The sequence below is a fragment of the Dermacentor andersoni genome, chromosome 3 (genome assembly GCF_023375885.2).
Source record: "Dermacentor andersoni chromosome 3, qqDerAnde1_hic_scaffold, whole genome shotgun sequence".
NCBI classification, from domain to species: domain Eukaryota; kingdom Metazoa; phylum Arthropoda; class Arachnida; order Ixodida; family Ixodidae; genus Dermacentor; species Dermacentor andersoni.
The window spans coordinates 201,926,714-201,948,449 of NC_092816.1; the positions used below are offsets into that span (position 1 = coordinate 201,926,714).

Genomic DNA, 21,736 nt, shown 5'->3' on the forward strand with positions numbered 1-21,736 from the left:
CATTCTGCAAACAAAGCTTCCATTATTATAAAAAACAGGCAGAGCAGTATCGCTGCACCTGAGTGCATAAGAATGCTTAAGCGGCTCGGCGTCTTGTCACCCACTGTACTAGCAATTGCTCGAAGAAACAGGGCTCGTCTCACGTTGCCCGCAAAGTCATTCTTACTTTTCGCTGGCCAAGAACGGAAACGTTAGCCGAGAACGAAAAGTAATCTCCTTCGCCTATCACCCCACATTCTTGGCGGACCGAGCGCCATACGCAACAGCTGCGTCACACTAGGAAGAGGCCTCGCATGCGTAATGAGAGTGCTTGAGCTGAAATTTCAGACGTGCATAGCTCAGGACACAGGCGCGTTAGTAAAATTGTACAAAATGAAATAGTCACCAAATCACACTGCCTCTAACTTTTCGATATAAACATACATGCTAATTGCAGTGCAAGGAAAGTCAGGTTTAGAAGATACCACTCTTAGGACGCAATCGTTGACAAAGTCATGAGAGCGGGCGAAAACGTTCAACGCCTGTTTGTTATATCTCAAATACCGTAAGTGCTACTGTGTGAGGCTATGCAGATGTGTTTGCTTTGCTAGTTTGTTAGGGTTTTTTTAGTTCACCAATGACAACGTTCGCGGCCTAGCATATACTCTCCTTATTCTTTCATGATTTGATCGTTGAGCTATGTCCTTAAGTAGCGCAGTTAGCCAATAATGCATCATATGCTACTTGAAGGTATCACTCCTGCCACCATCAAGGCCCTCGCTATGCAATGAATGCCTGGGTGTGTTGCTACTTAAATGCTAGCACAAATACAGTAGAACCACGTTGCAGTAAACGCGTAAATGTGAACGAATGATTACATGATCTGAACGGGCGAACCCCATTAGAATTCAACAAGAACCCTAGTTAATTCGCTGATTTAGTAAAGTGAGGCGTAATGAAACGATTGATAAAAACGGAAACGCATTTGTTACAATTTTCTGAACAGCATGCATAGTCTTGCCATTGAAAAAAAAGATAGCAAGAACAAAGAAAGAACAAATGTATGAATTCCTTTCGATGATGGAGTAAACAGTGATCGCGCTCACCGTGCATTTAGCCTTTGTTCGTGCACTAAATGCTTTGAATCGCTATTGAAAGCAGTACAGCACAACGATAAGAACCCAACACGGTCTATTAACATGGTGCTTTGAAGCAAAAAAAAAGCACTGTATAAAAGCCACTAAAAATGACTGTTTTGTCCGAAAGGCGAGTACTGATAGCAGTAGCAAAGTATGAGACTTCTACACAAAGTACGGTTCGCAGTTTTGCGGGATGTATAAATTGCACGAAACATGTATTCGCCTAAAAATTAAATTAACAAGCACTTGGTGACGCACGCACAACCAAACACGAACAGATCTCACTCCAACAGCGCCGGCCTCGGCGAGGGAACGCATTCGGACAACCCGCCGTTGGAGTGCGTGTTCGACCCTTCGCATTACGCGACGTTCGACACTAGGTGCGCGGGAAGGCAGCGCTTTGAAGCGACGAACCACCTACGCTCGCTTCCATATTTTCAGCCGCACCATCATCATCATCATCATCATCGTCGTCGTCGTCGTCGTCGTCGTCATCATCATCAGCCTAGTTATGCCCACTGCAGGGCAAAGTCCTCTCGCATATTTCTCCGACTACACCTGTCATGTACTAACTGTGGCCATGTTGTCCCTGCAAACTTCTTAATCTCATCCGCCCACCTTACTTTCTCCCGTCCCCCAGCTACGCGTCCCTTCCCTTGGAATCCAGTCCGTAACCGTTAATGACTATCGGTTATCTTCCCTCCTCATTACATGTCCTGCCCATGCCCATTTCTTTTTCTTGATTTCAACTAAGATGTCATTAACTCGCGTTTGTTCCCTCACCCAATCTGCTCTTTTCTTATCCCTTAAGGTTACACCCATCATTCTTTTTTCCAAAGCTCGTTGCGTCGTCCTCAATTTAAGTAGAACCCTTTTCGTAAGCCTCCAGGTTTCTGCCCCGTACGTGAGTACTGGTAAGACACAGCTGTTATACACTTTTCTCTTGAGGGATAATGGCAACCTGCTGTTCATGATCTGAGAATGCCTGCCAAACGCACCACAGCTCATTCTTATTCTTCTGATTATTTCGATCTCATTAGCCGAATCCGCGGTCACTACCTGTCCTAATTAGATGTATTCCCTTACTAGTTCCAGTGCCTCGCTACCTATAGTAAACTGCTGTTCTCTTCCGAGACTGTTAAACATTACTTTAGTTTTCTGTAGATTAATTTTTAGACTCACCCTTCTGCTTTGCCTCTCTACGTCAGTGACCATGCATTGCAATTGCTCCGCTGAGTTACTAAGCAAGGCAATATCATCAGCGAACTGGAAGTTACTAAGGTATTCTCCGTTAACTCTTATCCCCAATTCTTCCCAATCCAGGTCTCTAAATACCTCATGTAAACACGCTGTGAATAGCATTGGAGAGATCGTATCTCCCTGCCTGACGCCTTTCTTTATTGGAATTTTGTTGCTTTCTTTATGGAGGACAACAGTTGCTGTGGAGCCGCTATAGATACCTTTCAGTATATTTACAGACGGCTCGTCCACACCCTGATTCCGTCATGCCTCCATGCCTGCTGAGGTTTCGACTGAATCAAACGCTTTTTCGTAATCAATGAAAGCTATGTATAAGGGTTCGGTATATTGCGCACATTTCTCTATCACATGATTGATAGTGTGAATATGGTCTATTGTTGAGTAGCCTTTACGGAATCCTGCCTGATCCTTTGGTTGACAGAAGTCTAAGGTGTTCCTGATTCTATTTGCGATTACCTTAGTAAATACTTTGTAGGCAATGGACAGTAAGCTGATCGGTTTATAATTTTTCAAGTCTGGCCTTTCTTGCTACACCTTTCTTATGGATTAGGATTATGTTAGCGTTCTTCCAGGATTCCGGTACACTCAAGGTCATGAAGCATTGCGTATACAGGGTGACCAGTTTTCTTAGAACAATCTGCCCGCCATCCTTCAACAAATCTGTTGTTAGCTTATCCTCCACAGCTGCCTTCCTGTTTTGCATAGCACCCCAGGCTTTCTTTACTTCTTCCGGCAGTACTTGTGGGATGTCAAATTCCTCTAGACTATTCTCTCTTCAATTATCGTCGTGGGTGCCACTGGTACTGTATAAATCTCTATAGAACTGCTCAGCCACTTGATCTATCTTATCCATATGAGCAACGATATTACCGACTTTGTCTCTTAGCACATACATCTGATTCTTGTATATTCCTAGTTTGTTGTTCACTGCTTTTAGGCTTCCTCCTTTCCTAAGAGCATGCTCAATACTATCCATATTATACTACCTTATGTCAGCTATCTTACGCTTGTTGATTTACTTGGAAAGTTCTGCCAGTTCTATTCTAGCTCTAGGGTTAGAGGCTTTCATACATTGGCGTTTCTTATTCAGATCCTTCGTCTCTTGCAATAGCTTATTGGCATCCTGTCTAACGGAGTTACCCCCGACTTCTACTGCACGCTCCTTAATGATGCCCATAACATTGTCGTTCGTTGTCGTTCAGAATGTCGTTCCACCATATATTACCTCCCGAATTGTGCGCGAGGCCCGCATATGCACCCAGCAGCGCCGACATGCAAGACTACCTCAAGTTTCTGCCTTCGACACCAGCGCCTTAAAGTGCAAATTTGTACGCCGGCTCTCACCTCCTGTCCCGCCAGGATGACGGCACGGCCATTTGCATAAAAGAGACTTCTACCGGTGGTTGCATTTCCGCGTTGGGAAGCGGACCCTCGTCATCCCGCAAGCATGTTGCATTGTAATTTTGTGTTCGCTGCCAGAAAAGTCATAAAAAATTAAGCGCGAAGCAATGAGTGCAAGCCGCGAAACTACGCATTTCTGGGAAACTCGGAGATTAGGCATGCGCATAGCTCTAACACTGTGAAATGGCTCATTTTTTTGGTTCGCGTGTCTTCTCTTGTTCAGCCAAAGTCGGGACCGCTCGAAGTGTTGGTGTGGCAGGATAATTATAAAACAGCGCCAGGGACGCAGACGGAGAAAAGAAACAATAGTATGGCGCGCTGACACTCAACTGCAGTTTATTCAAGAAACGCGGAATATACACCTTTCAAGAACGCGACCTGGTGGAAGGAAAATATAAATGGTATAGGATAACAAAAAAACAATGGTGGAAAAGAAAGAAAGGGGAAAGATGGCTTGAGTAGGGGCAATGTAAACAGGAATTCATATGCACAACAAAATCAGAAGGTGCTATAATGTAGCAAATGTTCGACTTCTCCATTTGCTAGAAATAACCAATGTTGGCTTGTGCAATCACTTTGAAGTTGACAAATGTGATTTGTAGAACGTTTGCATCACAGAACGGAATGATGAGCTCGCTTTTCGGGACAAGCGATTGCTGTCTGTCGAATAATTCCTGGAATTACCTTCGTTCTATTACAAGAGTGCGTTCGTTGGTTCGGGTGATGCTTTGTATACGCTAAAATCTGGTATTTGCATTGTATCTAAAGTAGCACCGGTACTCAATTACATTGTTTTAAGCAGAGTTTACACAGTGGCTAATAAGAACTTGTGTACTTTGGCTGAGAAGTCTTTCCGTTGTGTCGATGACTATTTAGTTTTGTTTAAGACAACTGCTTACAACAAAATCCCAGTACGAATTCTGAAATTTTTTTTGAGAGGAAGGTCTTGGACTGAATTATACAATGCAAAGAATATCTGATGACAGTCACCTCGTATTTCTAGATTTGCTTTGGATTTCACTCCGACACATCTATGTTGGCGTTACCACCCACGGTATGTTAAGCCTTTGCTATTGTTTCCATACAATCATTTCTAGGTTGCAAAATATTCTATTGCTTTTTCATGCCTTCAATCTGTACTCTCCAAATCATGCGACTATGGCATGACAATAAGCTTCTAGGAGCAATCATCTAGGTTATATGCGGTGGCTTGCCCCTGGCGCTGTTTCACCACGACTTGTAACAATCTCGTAAAATGGCTGAAACAGATGGGAGAGTGGGTACTAGAGCACAGCCATTAAAAGAAGCCGATTATCCTGCTATACATACACAAGTTTTCGCATAACCGGAACAATATCACTAACAGATACAACCTTGACACCATGTTTTCCTCAACGGATAAGCTATCGAGGCTTTGTAATCTTGTTAGAACTAAGCCAACGCAGAAGGTTGGGGTGCGAGTAATTGTCAATGCGCATTTTTTTTTTTTTTGCCATGAAAAGACGGTGTTGTTTACCTGCGGCCCTTATCTTGTGGAAAGGCGTACACTGGTCAGAGAGCTAGATGCATCAATGCAAGGTTAACAGAACACACGCAAACTCTAACCAGTTCACCTTATTCCCACTTAGGAGATCATTGCGAAAAGCGCAGTTGTTGGCCTTGTTATACTAAGACCGTCATTCTCGGTGGCAGATATAATCAGCCTTATCGAGTAATCATAGAGGCTTTTAATACTTGTCAACTTCAAAATTATTGTGCTAGCAAACCATCGATATCTCCAACACAGGGAGAAGTCCAATGTCTGCTACGATTTCCCACCTCCTAATCGCCGCTGACATTATCTTAACCAAGCGGCGTTTTTGAAACGTTTATATTTCGCCTTTCTTGAATAAACTGCTAAAAAATAAAAATAAAAACTGGGTTTCACGAGCCAAAACACGATCTGATTAGGAGCCACGCCGTATCGGGGTACTACAGAAATTTGGATAACCTGTGGTTGTTTATTGTACACATGTATGCACACAGGCGTTTCCGCAGTTCGCCCCCATCGAAATGCGGACGCCGTGGTTGAATAACCTGGAGCTGGGAGTCCATCTACCGAGCTGTTGTGTCTTTCGTTGTCTGCGTCGCTGGCGCTGTTTTATAACTCTATTCTGTTGCTCCCTGCCGTGTAGCAAATCAAGTGACGTTTACGTGCGCAGCAGAAAAGTTTAGTAAGCTTTGTAAATACGAGCCCGCTCGCTCAATGCTGGCGTCTTTCGAGGGCGCTCCAGGATCAGCATATGAGAAAAATTGTCGTGTTAAGGGGCACAATGAGGAACTTTCCAAACGCTGTGATTTAGATACATATATATTCTGTCCTGAAGATCAACCCTCAGGTTGACGCAGACGGCTCCCACGTCGGCACAGTAAGGTTTAACCTTACCGCCGTAGCCTGGTCCTTCTACACGGCCTGTACTTGATCTAAAAGAACTCCACCGTGAAGTACTTGTTCCTACCAGCCTCTTTCCTTGTCACATACTGTGAAAGAGACAGGACAGTGCGAAATCATATGATGTAGAGTAATGATGCCATTACACATCTAGCAATCGATTAATACCTATCTTTCTGGATTAGCTTGTTAATAAAGCTTGGACGCGCATAAGTTCTTGTATGTAATAATCTCAGAGTCACCGCTTGAACTCTATTGTGCTTAGCGTGTGGCACTGGGAATTCCCTTGTGTTCATGTAGTAATGCTTCGTTATTTCATTATATGTAAGTAATTATTCCCTGTTCTGCTCCTGTATATTATTATGGTCCTGGTCGAGTAGTGCACGCATAGTAAGTCCTCGTGCTGCTGTGTTAGCCAATCTCGTTTAAATTCTTCCAATATGGAACGACAGACCCCATGTCTGCAGGAACCCAGTGCATTTCTATCCCTTGGCTGTTCATCTCACCAATCAGCTGGGCAGCCCTTTTGCTTACAAAGCCTTTGGTAAAATGTCGACTGGCCGTCTTAACGTCACTGTAAATTCGCGTCCAGTTATTATTCTTCAAAGCCAATGCTATCGCTACTAGCTCCGTGACTGTGGTGTCTTTGGCCATGACTGAAATAGCATCCCAGTGAGACCATCGGCATCAACTATTACTGCAGTGAAGGCTTTCTTTACTCTGACCCATGCAGCATCTACAATCGCCGCATGTTCTCTGTCGTCTTCTATCTCTTGCAGAAGAGCTTTGGTCATTGCCTTTCGTCGTTCCAAATTGTGCACCGGGTGCATATTGCTGGGGAAAGAAGCTCTCATGGGTCTTTTGTGGGAATTGTACTCTCAGTCTATAATACTGACCCTTGTAGGTGTTTAAGGGGTGAGCCCGTTTCATCGTCCAACAAATGTTGTCGTTCAGCTCAGGACGCGCTTGTATGTATCGGAGTTTCTGGAATGTCATCGATGGTTCTATCCGCTGTCTGTAGTCACAGAACCTTGTGTTATCTGATTTTCATGTGTGCGCGACGCGAATGGTGTAGAACTTTCCGAAAGACACGCGGGCAACAGCGATTACTCTGGAACCATCCACGACCGAGCTATAAAGGTCGACGCGCTTGACCTGCTGATCAGATTTTCGACTATCGCCGACTGTGTTCGCCGCAGTTTTTTTTAATATAGCCTGTTTTTGAGGGCACAGGTTGGCCCAATAAGAGGCTAGTTTCGGCACTCACACATCTGCCGCTTTATTCTTCACCGTCACTACTACGTGACATTTGACGGAGGTGCTAGTGCCTTCTTGTACCGAACGCCCCCGCTAAGCCGTGATCTCAAGCCCGAACCACGAAGATAACACCAATGTCTTCAAGGACGAGTGAGCTAGCCGCAGGCCGCGCGGACTGCCCCCGGAGTACGGACGTTTGCCTGAGGCGTCCAGGAAGATCGTTACCAAGTCAACGATCACAAAGCAGCACTAGCTGAGGGAGCCACATAGCTTCCGTAGAGCTTCGTCCGAGGATGAGGAAACCAGGCTCGAGACTTTCGAAAGGTTCTCCGCCTTCCACAACTCGACCTTTGAGGATAAGCTGATAAGCTGTAATTCTCCTTGGAAGGTGCCGCGGGGACATGGTCGAGAACCTGGAGTCCACCCTTACAACGTGGGGCCTGTTCCCCAGTAACTTTCTGATGACCTTCACAAACAACGTACACTACCGAAGCCGCCAGCACACCAACTGATCGCCACACGCAGCATTCTAAGGAACACTGACGTTTGGCGCACCCCTAAGCACCGTCCGCATAGCTATCACTGCGGAGAAGCCGGCCACATTTACCGCCCATGTCCTTGCCACGAGATGAGACTGCAAGGATTCGCCGACAACGCACCGCGCCCGCAGCAAGGTGAACGCCCACGTGACATCGCCGACTACCTCACTGCCACTGAGTGGAGCCCTCGATGACCATTCCGTTCTCCGTCACAAGGCCGCAACCTTTCCCCGCAACGCCGACCGTAGACTGGCCCAGCCCGGGGCGGGTCTGCTAGCCCACATCCGGAAAACTAAAAGCAGCAACCGATGCAGGTGCGGTTGCTGTTTGTCGAACTGACGAAGATCCTCTGCCGCCATTGAAGGCGCCGAAAAGACAATTTGGACGGCATATCGATGAGACGACGCCATTCCTACGAAGCCTGAAAGTCAAGGATGCGCCCACGAAAGAGGACCTGAGGACGCGACGTTCCAGCTTCAGATCAACACGCTTCTGTTAAGTATATAGTGCGAGTGCCACAAGCAACGAATGGAGAAAGAGCATAGATGCTGCTGTCAAAAATAAAGCGCTGAGAGAGAGAGACAGACCAAGGACATTGCTGTTAAATACCTAGGGCAAGCGCCACGCGGCAGCGAGACCGAGCATGGGCTCTACTGTTAAACGTATAGCGCGACTGCCATGAGCAACAAAAGAGAGAGGGAGACAGTGCACGGGCGCTGTTCTTAAAGGTGTAGCGCGAGCACCACGGGCAACGAAAGATAGAGAGAGAGCAGGGGGCGCTGTTCTTAAACATATAGCGCGAGTGTCACGAACAAAGAAAGAAAGCAGGCGCCCTGCTCTTATATAGAGCGAGCGCCACCACCAACTAAAGACAAAAAGACAGTGCACGGGCGCTGTTCTTAAACGTATAGCACGTGCGCCAAGAGCAATGAAAGTCAGAGATAGCATCGGCGCTCCCCATATATAGTGCGAGCGTCGCGAGCAATGAAAAACAAACAGTGCACGGGCGCTGTTCTTAAACATATGGCGTGAGCGCCACGAACAACGAAAGACAGAGAGACAGTGCAAAGGCGCTGTTCTTAAATACATGGCGCGAGCACCCCGAGCACCACGAGCAACGAAAGACAGAGACACTGCATGGGCGCTGTTCTTAAGCATATAGCGCGAGCGCCACGGGCAACGAAAGGAAGAGAGAGAGCAGGGGCGCTGTTCCTAAACATATATATATAGGGCGAGCGTTACGATCAACGAAAGAGAGCAGGGGCCCTGCTATTATAAAGCGCGGGGTCCACGAGCAACGAAAGAAACGTGGCTGTGCACGGGCGCTGTTCTTAAACATACAGCACGTGCGCCAAGAGCAATGAAAGTGAGAGATAGCATCGGCGCTCCCCATATATAGTGCGAGCGCCGCAAGCAACGAAAAACAAACAGTGCACGGACGCTGTTCTTAAACATATGGCGTGAGCGCCACGAACAACGAAAAACAGAGACAGTGCAAGGGTGCTGTTCTTAAATATATAGCGCGAGCCCCACGAGCAACGAAAGACAAAGAGACACTGCATGGGCGCTGTTCTTAATCATATAGCGCGAGCGCCACGGGCATCGAAAGAGAGAGAGCAGGGGCGCTGTTCTTAAATATATAGGGCGAGCGTTACGATCAACGAAAGAGAGCAGGGGCCCTGCTCTTATAAAGCGCGGGCTCCACGAGCAACGAAAGAAACGTGGCAGTGCACGGGCGCTGTTCTTAACCATATAGCACGAGCGCCAAGAGCAATTAGAGAGAAATATAGCATGGGCACCCCTCTTATATAGCGCGAGCGCCACGAGCAACGAAAGACAGATAGATAGCGAATGAGCGCTGTTCCTAAACATATAGCGCGATCACCACGAGCAACGAAAGACAGAGAGATAGTGCACTGGCGCTGTTCTTAAACGTACAGCGCGAGCACCACGTGCAATGAAAGACAGAGAGAGACTGCACGGGCACTGCTCTTTAACGTATGCGCGACCGCCGCAAGCAATGAAAGAAACAGTACACAGGCACTGCTGTTAAACATAAGCCCGACCTACACGAGCAACGAAAGAAAAAGAGACAGTGCACGGGCGTTGCTCTTAAACACATAGCGCGATCGCAAAGAGCAACGAACAAGATAGAGAGACAATGCACGGGCGCTGCTGTTCAACACATAGCGCCAGCTCTACGAACAACGAAAGAGAGAGAGAAATAGAGAGAGAGTGCACGGCTGCGGCTTTTAAACATGTAGAGCTTGCGCCACGAGCAACGAGAGAGAGGGAGAGGGAGATCAGGGCCGCTGCTATTAAATATAAAGCGCGAGCGCTTCGAGCAACGAGAGAGAGCAATACATGGGCGCTGATCTTAAACCTAAAGCATGAACTCCGCAAAAGTGGCACTAGCAGCAAGAGAAAGAGAAGAACAGTGGCGCCGCTATTAAACATACAGCGCGAGTGCCACAAGAAACGACAAAACGAGCACAAACCGGGCCGTAACAGCTCGCACTGGCGTTGCGACACGACCACGAAAATAATTTTCGATGGTGGGGACGGCCTCAGCAGGTACAGTGGCGCCGACAAGCCGCGGTTCTGCGGTCATGAAACAGAGGACGCGTGCTTACTTGCCCCCCCCCCCCCCCCCCCCCCTCATCCTAGCATGTGCTTAACCACATGACATCGAACATTTGGCGCACTGAAGGACGGCGTGCATAAAGCCACCATCCTTCTGGCCTCACCTTCGCACGCTTTTCATAGCACACTGGTTCGTGGCGCGTTGTTATCGCACTTGCAATTCATACTTCGCCTCACGGCGGCCGCCGACGACTGCAGAAATCTGCATTGAATGTCTGTATGATTGCTATTGCAAGAAGTAAATGGTTGAAGAAAAATAAGCGTTAGTTTTGCTTTGCATACTCTATTGAAGTGCTCTGCGAGCCATGATCTCGTGTTTGTTCTCGCCTTGTTTGCGAAGTTGCGAAGTTGTTTGCGGAGTTGTGCAAGCTTCCCTAACATCCTGTTCTGGCCCGTTGAGTATGAGCTACTTCATATGTGCCCTAGAAATGAGATATATACTCACTTCTGTCTACAGTTAAGTCCCACTACCGAGGGACCTTGTGTCTTTTGTAGAATACGTGTTAGAAACTCTGTCATTCTAAGTAATTAATCCAAGTAGTCTATTGAAAGACAGCATCTTCAGTCATACTGCAAGTTTCAGTGACAGCCTTGGTTGAAACTAAGGTGAACCGAGCATACAAAACAAACCTGTATGCAAACGGTTTGCTACAATCACTAATTTAATTCTTCGGAATGTCAAATGGCCTTAATGTTTTGAAAGCAATCGCACCTGAAAATGTTTTGTTTGCCTGGAACGCACAACATTGGTTCCTATTGCTGTTTACAGTGGATAATCCGTGAAGTACGATTCTGAGTTGTATATTTCAACTGTAAATTTGCGTTTAGTAGTAGTTGTTCTTTTTCTGCTTTTTTTTCTTTTTTTGCACATGACGGTCCTAAGGAGAGAGCAAAGCAGGGTAGGTAGCTCTCTGGGTGGCTTGTTGTTGTGAATGTCTCGTAGGTGCTATTCACTCTGCAGATCAAAGAGGACTTGGGGAGGTGCCCTCCAGCTTACACCATGTACTCTTCGTCTCTAGTGGTCGTCTGCAATGGCGTTGTACACCCTTTCGTAAGTAGTCGTGCATGAGTGACTTCATTACCTTACAATCGTTGCACCGTTATTCGAAACCTCTAAACTTTGTGATTGTCTAAAAGTGCCGTTTGAAATATAAAACATGACATAGCTTTACTTTAGGCATAGCTCATGTGTTTATCCTGGCCCTGTCGCCAAAGCCACTATTATAAATTGGAATATTTAGATATCAGAATTGATTCTGAGAACTCTGCAAGCAAGTGCAGAGATGCGATGTCGATTAGCGCTAACAATATTGTAAAGTTTTAAATGGTGACGACGAGGCAGCCACTTCCTTCAACTATATTCGTATATCCCACTGACTTAGAGGTTTTCAACGACTGAAAATAACAGGTGGTGTGGATCACTATATGGCCTGCTTGGATGACGATGGGAAGGGCCGTACGTGCTGCACCTGCACACGATGCGGTCTGTCAAGCCAAAACTCAGGTATCACCTAACGCTTGGCTTGCCATTTTAATAACGCTAAGAAATGCAACAAAGGTTGGTTGAAATTGCGCTAACAAATGAAAAAAGGGGAATCATAGATAGATCCACTGGTTGTCAGGATGGGTGCTATACCTAGTACACAGCAACTCGTCAGCGTCAGCAATTGCTTTAGCGAAGTGACTACTTCTCTCCAGGAAACTCAGCTTCTGTTTCAGTGATTCTCCCTATTAGAGGAACTAGTGTCATGAGTGTAAGAAGTGAACACTCATAATTTAAAAAAAAATCCAAAATGGAACACTCATATTCAGCATTCTGGAAAAGATTGACGCTATGTTTTGTATGCGCAGTAACGAGTGCTTACACACGTGGAACCCTTTAAATTTCACTAGGTTTAAGCCACAAATCTTTATCGTCCAGCATTATTCCACCCACATGACCAGGTTATGTTCCTAACCATGTACCTCGATAGAACTTAAACAGTACACAATCCACTGATGGGCAACTGCAGGTTTATCATATGAAAACAAGACAACTGATGTGGAGTTGTCTGCCGGAGAGAAAAGGTGTTCGGATGGAGCTTATGTATCTCTTTCATGCCCAACACTTCATTTCAGGCGGATAAGTATGCAGTTTATATGTTTCTATAAAATATATCAATCACTGGCACGGTCTGGAACAGCGTTTGCATTACTTGTATTTACGGCCATCAGGTATGCTCTCTGCGGCGAATTTCTTTAGTGTTTCTCCATATGATTTGTTTCTCAGAGACATTTGATGTTGTGACGGTTCCACGAGAGCGACAAAGAAGACTATCGCCAACACGACGAAAGAGACAACGTAGTGGGGCTAATCTAATGATCGACCATACTGGTTGTACCGGCCATATCTTCTGCAGAGTAAATACGGTCCCATTTAACCTTATACCTCTGCCCGTTTCATTTTTGGTGGAGGTGCTGGGTATTGCACACGACGAAACTGGGTATTCCACGCAACGTATTGCACGCAACGGGCTTGTCGTCGGCAGTCCTGCCATGTTGACAGACGACCAGGCCGCTGGGTTAAGCACGGCGTCAGCACCCAGCAAACTCGGGCCGTCCGCATCCGTGACACCGCCACCTTCAGTCGTGTTGACCCATCCGCGCGACCCCAGCAACTTCTCTCGTAACGGCAGCGACAAAGTCGACATCGAAGAATGGCTTGACATATACGAACTCGTCGCTGCACACAACCGATGGGACCCGACAATTGCAATGATGCTCGCAAATCTTGTCGTCTATATCCAGGGACCAGCACTCACCTGGTATGCCACACAAGAAAAAGAGCTGACCAGGTGGGGCTCGCGTAAGGAAACACTATGCGACCTCTTTGGCAAGCTCGCTGGTCGTAAGTGCGCCGCTGTGAAATACCTATCTTGCTGGGCTCAGACATCTATAGAGCGGTACGCGGCGTGAATCCTTGATGTCCTAGCTTTTTGCCGTCGCGTCGATTCCTGTATGCCCGAGGCTGACAAAGTGAGGCATATTGAGAACGGCATCGCCGATGATGCATTTGACTTGCTCGTTTCTAAATACTGCTCGGCGGTTGACGAAATTATCCGTGAGTGCAGGCGTGTTGAAGAGGCAAAGAGCCGTCGCCCTGCCCGACAGTTCGTTCGGTTTCCCAACACCGCCGCCACGTCGTCCTGCGAAGAGGCTTATTCATCCCTTCCGTCATCGAGGCTGCGTCATCTTCTTTCGTACGCCGTTCCGAGGATATTCAATCGACGATCTCGCTCATCCAGCAGTTGTCCGCGAATAACTGGCACACGCAGGCATTCAACCCTTGTGCTCCATAAACCGCCCTTCGGTTAGATCTACTGCCCCTATTCATCGACATTCGCCGACGTTTCGACGCTATCGATGTCCTGCCCCATGGCGACTACCTGACGACCAGCCCATACACTTCCGTTGTAGCGGCGTGGGCCACATTTCCGCTATTGCCCTTATCGGCACCCATCGTTCTCACGCTCAACGTTTTACTGCCGCCACAGCGACAACTAACGCAAGCCATTTGCTGCTCTACATGAGCCGACATACTGTGAGCGCCATCCTTCTGCTTCCGCCAGATGCTCTAGCCGCACGATCTTAGGTCACTCTCGACTCTGTCCCGTCGTTTTTCATCGCCGCACCCCGGAAAACAGACGAATGCAGCAACCGCAGGCAACACTGCTTTGGACCCCCGATCCGCCTTTCGCTCCTTACTTTGCCGTGGAAGTTGATGCAGTGGAAGTTGATGCCCTGCCTGTAACCGCCCTGTTCGACACCGGCGCATACATCTCAGTCATGAGCGCTTATCACCGGAAGCGGCTCAAGAAAATTCTCGCACCTGCCGAGTCCCGCGTAGCACGAGTCGCTTATGGGGGAACTTCCGCTCTACTGGGAATGTGTGCCGCTCATGTCAGCGTCGGTGGTCGCCACACATCTCTTTAGTTCCGTGTACATTGCCCACGTGAGGTAATCCTTGGCCTTGATTTCTTAATTGCTCACTCAGCTATAACAGACTGCTCGGCGGTTGTAGCCAATTTGATTTGCGTGATATTACCGACCTTCCTGACAAAGTGCAGATTCAGCTTTATTTTGCCGACTTTGTTCGTCTACCAGGGCAGACACTGACCTGTATCACTGCTGGGCCCAACCCCTGTGTACCGGATGGTACTATAACGTCACAGCTGTGGTAATGCCTTGCTTTCGCACGACATGTCGTTTCCTAACGCTGTTGTGACAATATTGGCTAACAAAACTGATAGTCCGCTTCTGAATGTCGGATTCTGTCCTCCAGTACTACCCAAAGGCATTTCTGTCGCCACACTGCCGCCGTCGCACGAGTGCCAACTTTCTTCCCTATAGCCTCATTCGTCCTCCACCAACGCTTCCACCGCCCGCAATGCTCATTCCGCACCGCAGGCTCCAGCGTATAACGACATTACCAAGGTGATTGCCCTGGACCTATCACCCTCACAAGCCAACGTTCTTCGTCATCTGCTCGCATGTTATTCCGTTATTTTTCACATTGACGGTCGACCTTTGGGTCAAACCTCCCTTATGCAGCATCACATATATACCAGCGATGCATCACCTCTTCACCAATGGCGCTATCGCGTGTCATACAACAAGCGCAGAGTGATACAACAGGAGATTGTAAGATGCTTACCAAGGACACTATTTAACCATCGTGGAGCCCGTGGGCTTCTCCTGCTGTCTTATTAAAAAACAGCAACAGCTGCAAATTTTCTGTAGGCCACCGACATCTTAACAAGAAAACGAAGAGATATCTATTCACAGCCAAGCATAGACGACGCGTTGGATTGCCTACATGGTGCGACGTATTATTCATCAATACACCTGAGCTCCGATTACTGGCAGATTGCCGTCGAAGGAAAGGACCGTGCGAAGTCCGCATTTGTTAAGCCAGATGGCCTTTTCTTTTTCGAGTCATGCTGTTCGGACTCTGCAATGCTCGTTACCTTCGAGCGCATGACAGACACGTGCTTGCACAGCTTTAAGTGGTATATATGTATTCTTTGCCTCGACAACGTCATCGTGTTCTCGCCGACCTTCATGACACACCTTGAAAGCCTTTCGTCTATTCTCTCAGTCTTTCTTGCTACTAGCTACAATTGAATTCTTCGATGTGCCACTTTGGTCACCGTCTAATCACTATACTCGATCATCTCGTCGACTCATCTGGCATCCGCCCTGATCCCGCAAAAGTTCATGATGTGCTAGCTCTTCCTGTACCGACATGTGGCAAGGACGGCCGCAGCTTTGTGGGCTTGTGCTCTTATTTCTGTCCATTTTTCGGAAATTTTGCGTACATTGCCTCTGACTCACCTTCTCAAGGAAGGCGCACCCTTTTCATGGGAACCTTGCCAAGCCTCTGCGTTAAATCCCTTATCAGCCTGCTCACTACTCCGCCAGTTCTCACTCACTTCGACCCATCTGCCCCAACAGAAGTCCTTACCGTTGCTAGAGGCTATGCAGCTGGCTCTATTTTAGCTCAGTGTCAAAGCGAGCGCGAGAGAGTTATTGCGTACGCAAGTCGCCTGCTTTCACGCGCTGAACAAAATTACTCCATTACAGAGCGCGAGTGCGTAGCGCACGTATTGACAATGAATAAATTCTGGCCGTACTTATAAACGACCTTTCGCTGTCATCATGGGCCCTCACGATTTCTGATGGCTCTCCACACTTAATAGTAAGCGGGTTCTCTAGGTCGCTCGGCATTACGTTTTCAAGAATTCATCTCCACAGTGGCGTGCCAGTCGCGTAGGCTCCACCAGGATGCAGAATACTCGTCTGGGTACCCCGCCGACGCTCCACACTCCCATGATACACCTGCTAGAATATTCAGTCTCCACCTTTCACCACATCGGCGAGGAAAGAGAATGTGATACATTCTTTCCCGACCTTATCAGCTTCCTCCGTCCTGACCAATCAGACCCTTCACTTCGCTTATTCCTAATTGTACGCGGCATCTTATACCGCCGAAATATGCGACCAGAAATACATGAACTGCTGATAGTCGTTCCCTCTCGTCTCCGGGCAACTGTGCTCGCGCAACTCCATGATGTACCCACTGCTGGCCACCTGGGTGTTTTCAGGACGTACGGCCGTGTCCGGCGACAATTTTTCTGGCCTGGATTCTACCGCACGATGCGACATTATTTCGCTGCTTGCGAACCGTCCCAACGTCGTAAAGGAGCCTGCTCTCTCTTTGCGGCTGGAACACTGCAACCAATTGATATACCCGCCGAACCGTTTTATCGTGCTGGCCTCGACCTCATAGGTTCTTTTCCTACCTGCAGATCTGGAAATAAGTGGATTGCAGTTGCAACGGATTATTCGATCTGCTACGGCTCTCACACGAACCGTCCAGACCAGTCGCGCTACCGACGTCGCAGGCTTCCTGCTATAGGCGCCTTCTTACACCATGGAGCTCCTTGTCAGCTCCTCAGCCGGGGCCCCTACTTCTTACCTAGGATTATCGGCGACCTGCTTCACTCTTGCGCCACAAAACGCAAGTTAACGACAGGATACCACCCTCAAACGAACGGCCTCGCTGAATGCCTGAACTGAACACTTACAGATACGCTCTCTATGTATGTCTCCTCAGATGATCGTGACTGGGACTCCGCCCTCCCATTTGTGACGTTCGCGTACAACTCGTCACGTCACGACACCGCTCTCAACTCCCAGTTCCGTCTCCTCTTTCGACCTCACCCGACACTGCCTTTCGACACGCTCCTTCCAACTGCTCTCGAGTCCCCGTCTGAGCACACTCGCGGCGCCATCGCGACAACAGCTAAGGCACGCCAGATTACTGACTGTCGCCTTTCAGAGTCGCAGGCAAGACAGAAGTCCCTTTATCACAACCGTCATCGTGACGTGCTGTTCTCTGCTAGTAACCTCGTCACCCTTGCACGGACTCTTGCACGGGGTGTGGGCCTGTCGAAAAAACTTCTCTCCCGGTACTCTGACCCGTACCGCGTCGTGCGACAGCTCACTCAGGTCGCTTATCAAATAGCTCGAACCAATGCTTCCCCATTGTCCATGTCACCTGATTTGTCCACGTTGGTCGTCTCAAGCCATAACAAGCGGCCGCCATTTAACTGGCGTCGGTACCATGAGAGCGACAAAGAAAACGATCACCAACAGGACAAATGAGACGATGTAAAGGGGCTAGGCAAATGTTCCGTCGTACTGGTTGTACCGGCCATACCTTCTTAATAGTATACACGGTCCTATTTAACGTTATATCTCTGCCCGTTTCAATATATTGCTATGACGCACCTCTCGCACTGGCATAATCAAGAACAGTGTTTGGGTTACGCGTATTTACAACCATGAGATACGCCATGTGCATCGATTTTTTTTTTCCATTTCTCCGTATGCTCTTTTTCTCAGAGGCTAAAATGTGGCAGCACTTAGGTTTTCTTACTGAGCTACTCAGGGCTCATCGTTGCTCAATTGCTGCAAAGAACATTCCACTTTGATTCAATTCGATTCATTTGTTTCAGCATCAGAAGAGAAAATAGGACAGCCATCAGTGTCGTTTTTTCTAGTTGCATGCTGTTTAATGTAGTGTACAACATTATTTTCCAGACACGAGAAATAAATTACTGAATGACGACGTGTTGCACCTACGCTGCTATAAGGTCACTTTTCTATTAGTTGTGAATAAATTAAAGGTCAAGATTGGGGGTGTTATCAATGTCGGGAGCTGTCGGCATAGTTATTATTAAAACTTTTAGTATCACGCCTGTCATACAATCAGTACTATTTCAATGTCATTTCTCCTACTTGCATGTTGTACACTGCGGGGCCCAGCATGAATTGACAGACATGAGAAATAATAGGCAAAACAACACATTCATGACCAGCAAGTCAAATTTTTATTTGAGGCACAGAACATATATATGAAAGTTACATCTACATAGAGATGACAGAATGCTAATGTAAATATTCTCACTTGATTCTGTCTCTCTCTCAACGGCCGGCTCCCAGACGGTGTCCCTATTTGCAATATGCCACATTGACAAGGCGGCGAAAGATGGTCGTACACGGAATTCTATTCTGACACTTACTAATAGAATTTTGTGTGTTGGAAACCTAGGGGAGATCCATGCGCTTAGTGTGAAATATGATTTACCTTTTCCAAGCAACGTACTGCGCCATGCACCTGAATGAAAATGCATATCGTGATTATCTGTGCGTATCGCCGCAGATGGGGTTCTGGTTCTGCGTAGCCACGTACCTCGCTATAGGAATTCTGGCGATGTTCATGGCCCTTTTCATGTCCACGCTGTACTCTAGAAAGCCCAGACCAAAGCCTCCAGTGACTGAGCCTGAGGAGCGCTTCACTCCTCCAGTGTAAGTGCATCTGTCATCTGCTGATTAGCGTCGCCTCATGCTCTTGCGACATTGTTTGGGCGCGTAAGCATAATGGGAGTAATGAGAGTGCTAGGCTAATTTTGCTTATTAAAGAAGTCAGTTCGAGATTTCGCTCAAACAGATTTTGTCTACGGGTGTGCATTTCATAAAGATTGAAGTGGTATTTGAGCAATTTGTTTTTAAGATGACATTCCACAGAGCTTACGTGTTGGAAAATGAGAGGCACATCCAGAACCACATGGTTTCCAAATATTTCGGAAAGACTGCTATCTCTAGGATGAGCGTTCGCAAAGTACAAAGGTATTTCAACCAAGTTATCAAGCATAGCAGGATTCTGACTGCTCGGGCACATTGATGCTTTTGAGAACTCCCTTCATTATCAGCAATTGTTAGAAAAAAATGCTTGGGAAACAGTGAGTGCTCAGAAACCCTTTCTTACAGTTTTTAGTTTTCTTAAAAATCTCCTTCAGTGAATGAAAGGCGGATGTGCAACAAGACAGGTTTAGCTTGTACGGTATTGAGCTAAACGCAGGCGACGGGGCGTTAGGGCGTTGGTGCAGAGGCGCAAACTGTAGCGGCCTGCCTGATGCAGCCACGTGGTGGCGCAGAGCTCAAATAAACAAACACTGCTAATATTTCATTAACGAAGTGTATTTTACTTTGCTACGGGTGTATATTTTTGGTAGCAGCAATATTACGCTAGTGCCGAAAATTTACACCAACTGCGAAGTAGAATACACTTGGTTACTGCCTCTCCCATCATCCTGTCGACCACCGTAAATATGATGCACATGACACCTACTCTTCCGTCCTGGCCATTTCTGATCTGCACGACATCTGTGCTGAACAATGGCATGATGACTTCTTACGTGTTTTCATTGATCATCTCAATTCTGGACATCCAGAGCCCACGCTGCGCATGGTAATGCTCCGTGACGTTATCTACAATCGCAGCTTACGCCCAAATGGACCAGAATTTTTACTTGTTATACCATGCCATCTCCGAACATCAGTTCTTAAGAAGTTGCATGACACCCCTACTGCAGGCCACCTCAGCGTTTCACGTACTTAAGGCAGCATACGACGCCGCTTCTACTGGCCAGGCCTGTACCGCTCTGTAAAACGCTACGTTGCAGCCTGTGCGCTCTGTCAGCGCCGCAATGAACCTGCTGTGCTGCCCGCTGGACTCATTCGCCCCACTGACATGCAGCATAACCATTCTTTCGCGCCAGTCTCTATCTTCTCGGCCCTTTTCCGACGTCGAAATATGGCAACAAGTGGGTCGTTGTCGCGACTGACTCGGCGACCCGGTACGCAATCGCGCGAGCTTTGTGCACAAGCTGTGTAACTGAGGGGCCAGGTTTCCTTTTACATGACGTCATCCTCGATCGCGACGCACCCCGGCAGCTCCTCACAGATCGCGGCCGCACCTTCTTTTCTGAGTAGTTGAAGACCTATTTCGCTCTTGTTCTGCCGACCACAAGCTTTCCACCACCTACAAGCCGCAGACAAACGGGCTGTTGGAGTGGCTGAATTGTACTTTGACAGAAATGCTGTCTATGTAAGTTTCCGACGACCACATTGATTGGGACAGCATGTTACCCTTCGTGACCTTGGCCTATAATTTTGTCCCGCGCCGACACCGCTGGCTTCCTCCCCCGACAAACACTCCCACTAAATACGCTCAAGGCGTCCTCACGTGGGCTCGAACTACACGCCAAATTGCCGGCTCCTGGCTCACTCAGTCTAAGGCCGCGCAGATCTGGTACGACAGCCGATATCGGGACGTTCAAATTTCTCCTGGCTCCGTTGTACTCCTAAGGACACTATCTGTTGCCGCGCTACACAGGGCCGTACACGATAAGGCGTCAGCTTGGCGATGTGAACTACGAAACTGCGTCGCTGGACTCACGTGTCCGCACGGACGTAGTGCATGTGCCTCAGCTGAAGCCTTACTTTGCCCCGACTTCAGCTCCCTGATTGTTAGTGCCGAGACGGCGCCCTTGCAGGCGGGGGTTATGTTACGGTGCAACCAAGAGTGGCGCCAGTCAGAAGACGACGATTTGACGTGTAGAGGTGGAATGGCTCTCGACAGCCATCTTCTTTATGCATCGCTGTCGCTCTTGTAAATATGTTAAATACATGTATGTGACTTCTGCAGCGTAACAATTCGGAGGACAAATATGGTAGAAAAAAGTTTCACGGACGATTCCGATAGTCCCTAATTCGAATTTCAAGTGCAGCTGTTTATGTGTTTTGGATTCGCGATATACGAGGGCGATTGAGAAAGTAATGCCTTCAAGGCCACCTACACACATATCCACCTGCGGCAAGTTGTTTTTTCGTCCACTTTCATTGCCGTTAATTTATCACTTCTTTAATTCAGTCAATATATAGAAGTAATTCTGCCTATGTTGTCCTTGATGTCTTTCTTTATTGGCTTCTTATATTATTGTTAATAAAACTAGGGCACCTCGGTTAACCCCGCTCTTCTCGTTTATTACACGACGAGGTTCTCGAATCCGGCAACATTTAATACTTCAGGTAGCAGGTGTGGGTTTATTGACCGGTTGCCTTCACCCAACAAAAGATCACGTACTCTTGACGCCTCCGGTAGAAAGGATGTTCCACATGCGCCGCCCAGGTCTGCGAGT

At 47.6% G+C, this 21,736-nt stretch overlaps 1 protein-coding gene across 1 annotated transcript in view; it reads left to right on the forward strand.

Moving 5' to 3' along the window:
- Nucleotides 1-21,736, forward strand: part of LOC126524360 (uncharacterized) — a 125,808-nt gene that overhangs the window by 62,848 nt on the left and 41,224 nt on the right. Inside the window, exons 10-11 of the mRNA XM_072286980.1 lie at nt 11,611-11,700; nt 18,916-19,061. Of these exons, the coding sequence (XP_072143081.1) occupies nt 11,611-11,700; nt 18,916-19,061 (236 nt within the window). The remainder of the gene's footprint in view (nt 1-11,610; nt 11,701-18,915; nt 19,062-21,736) is intronic.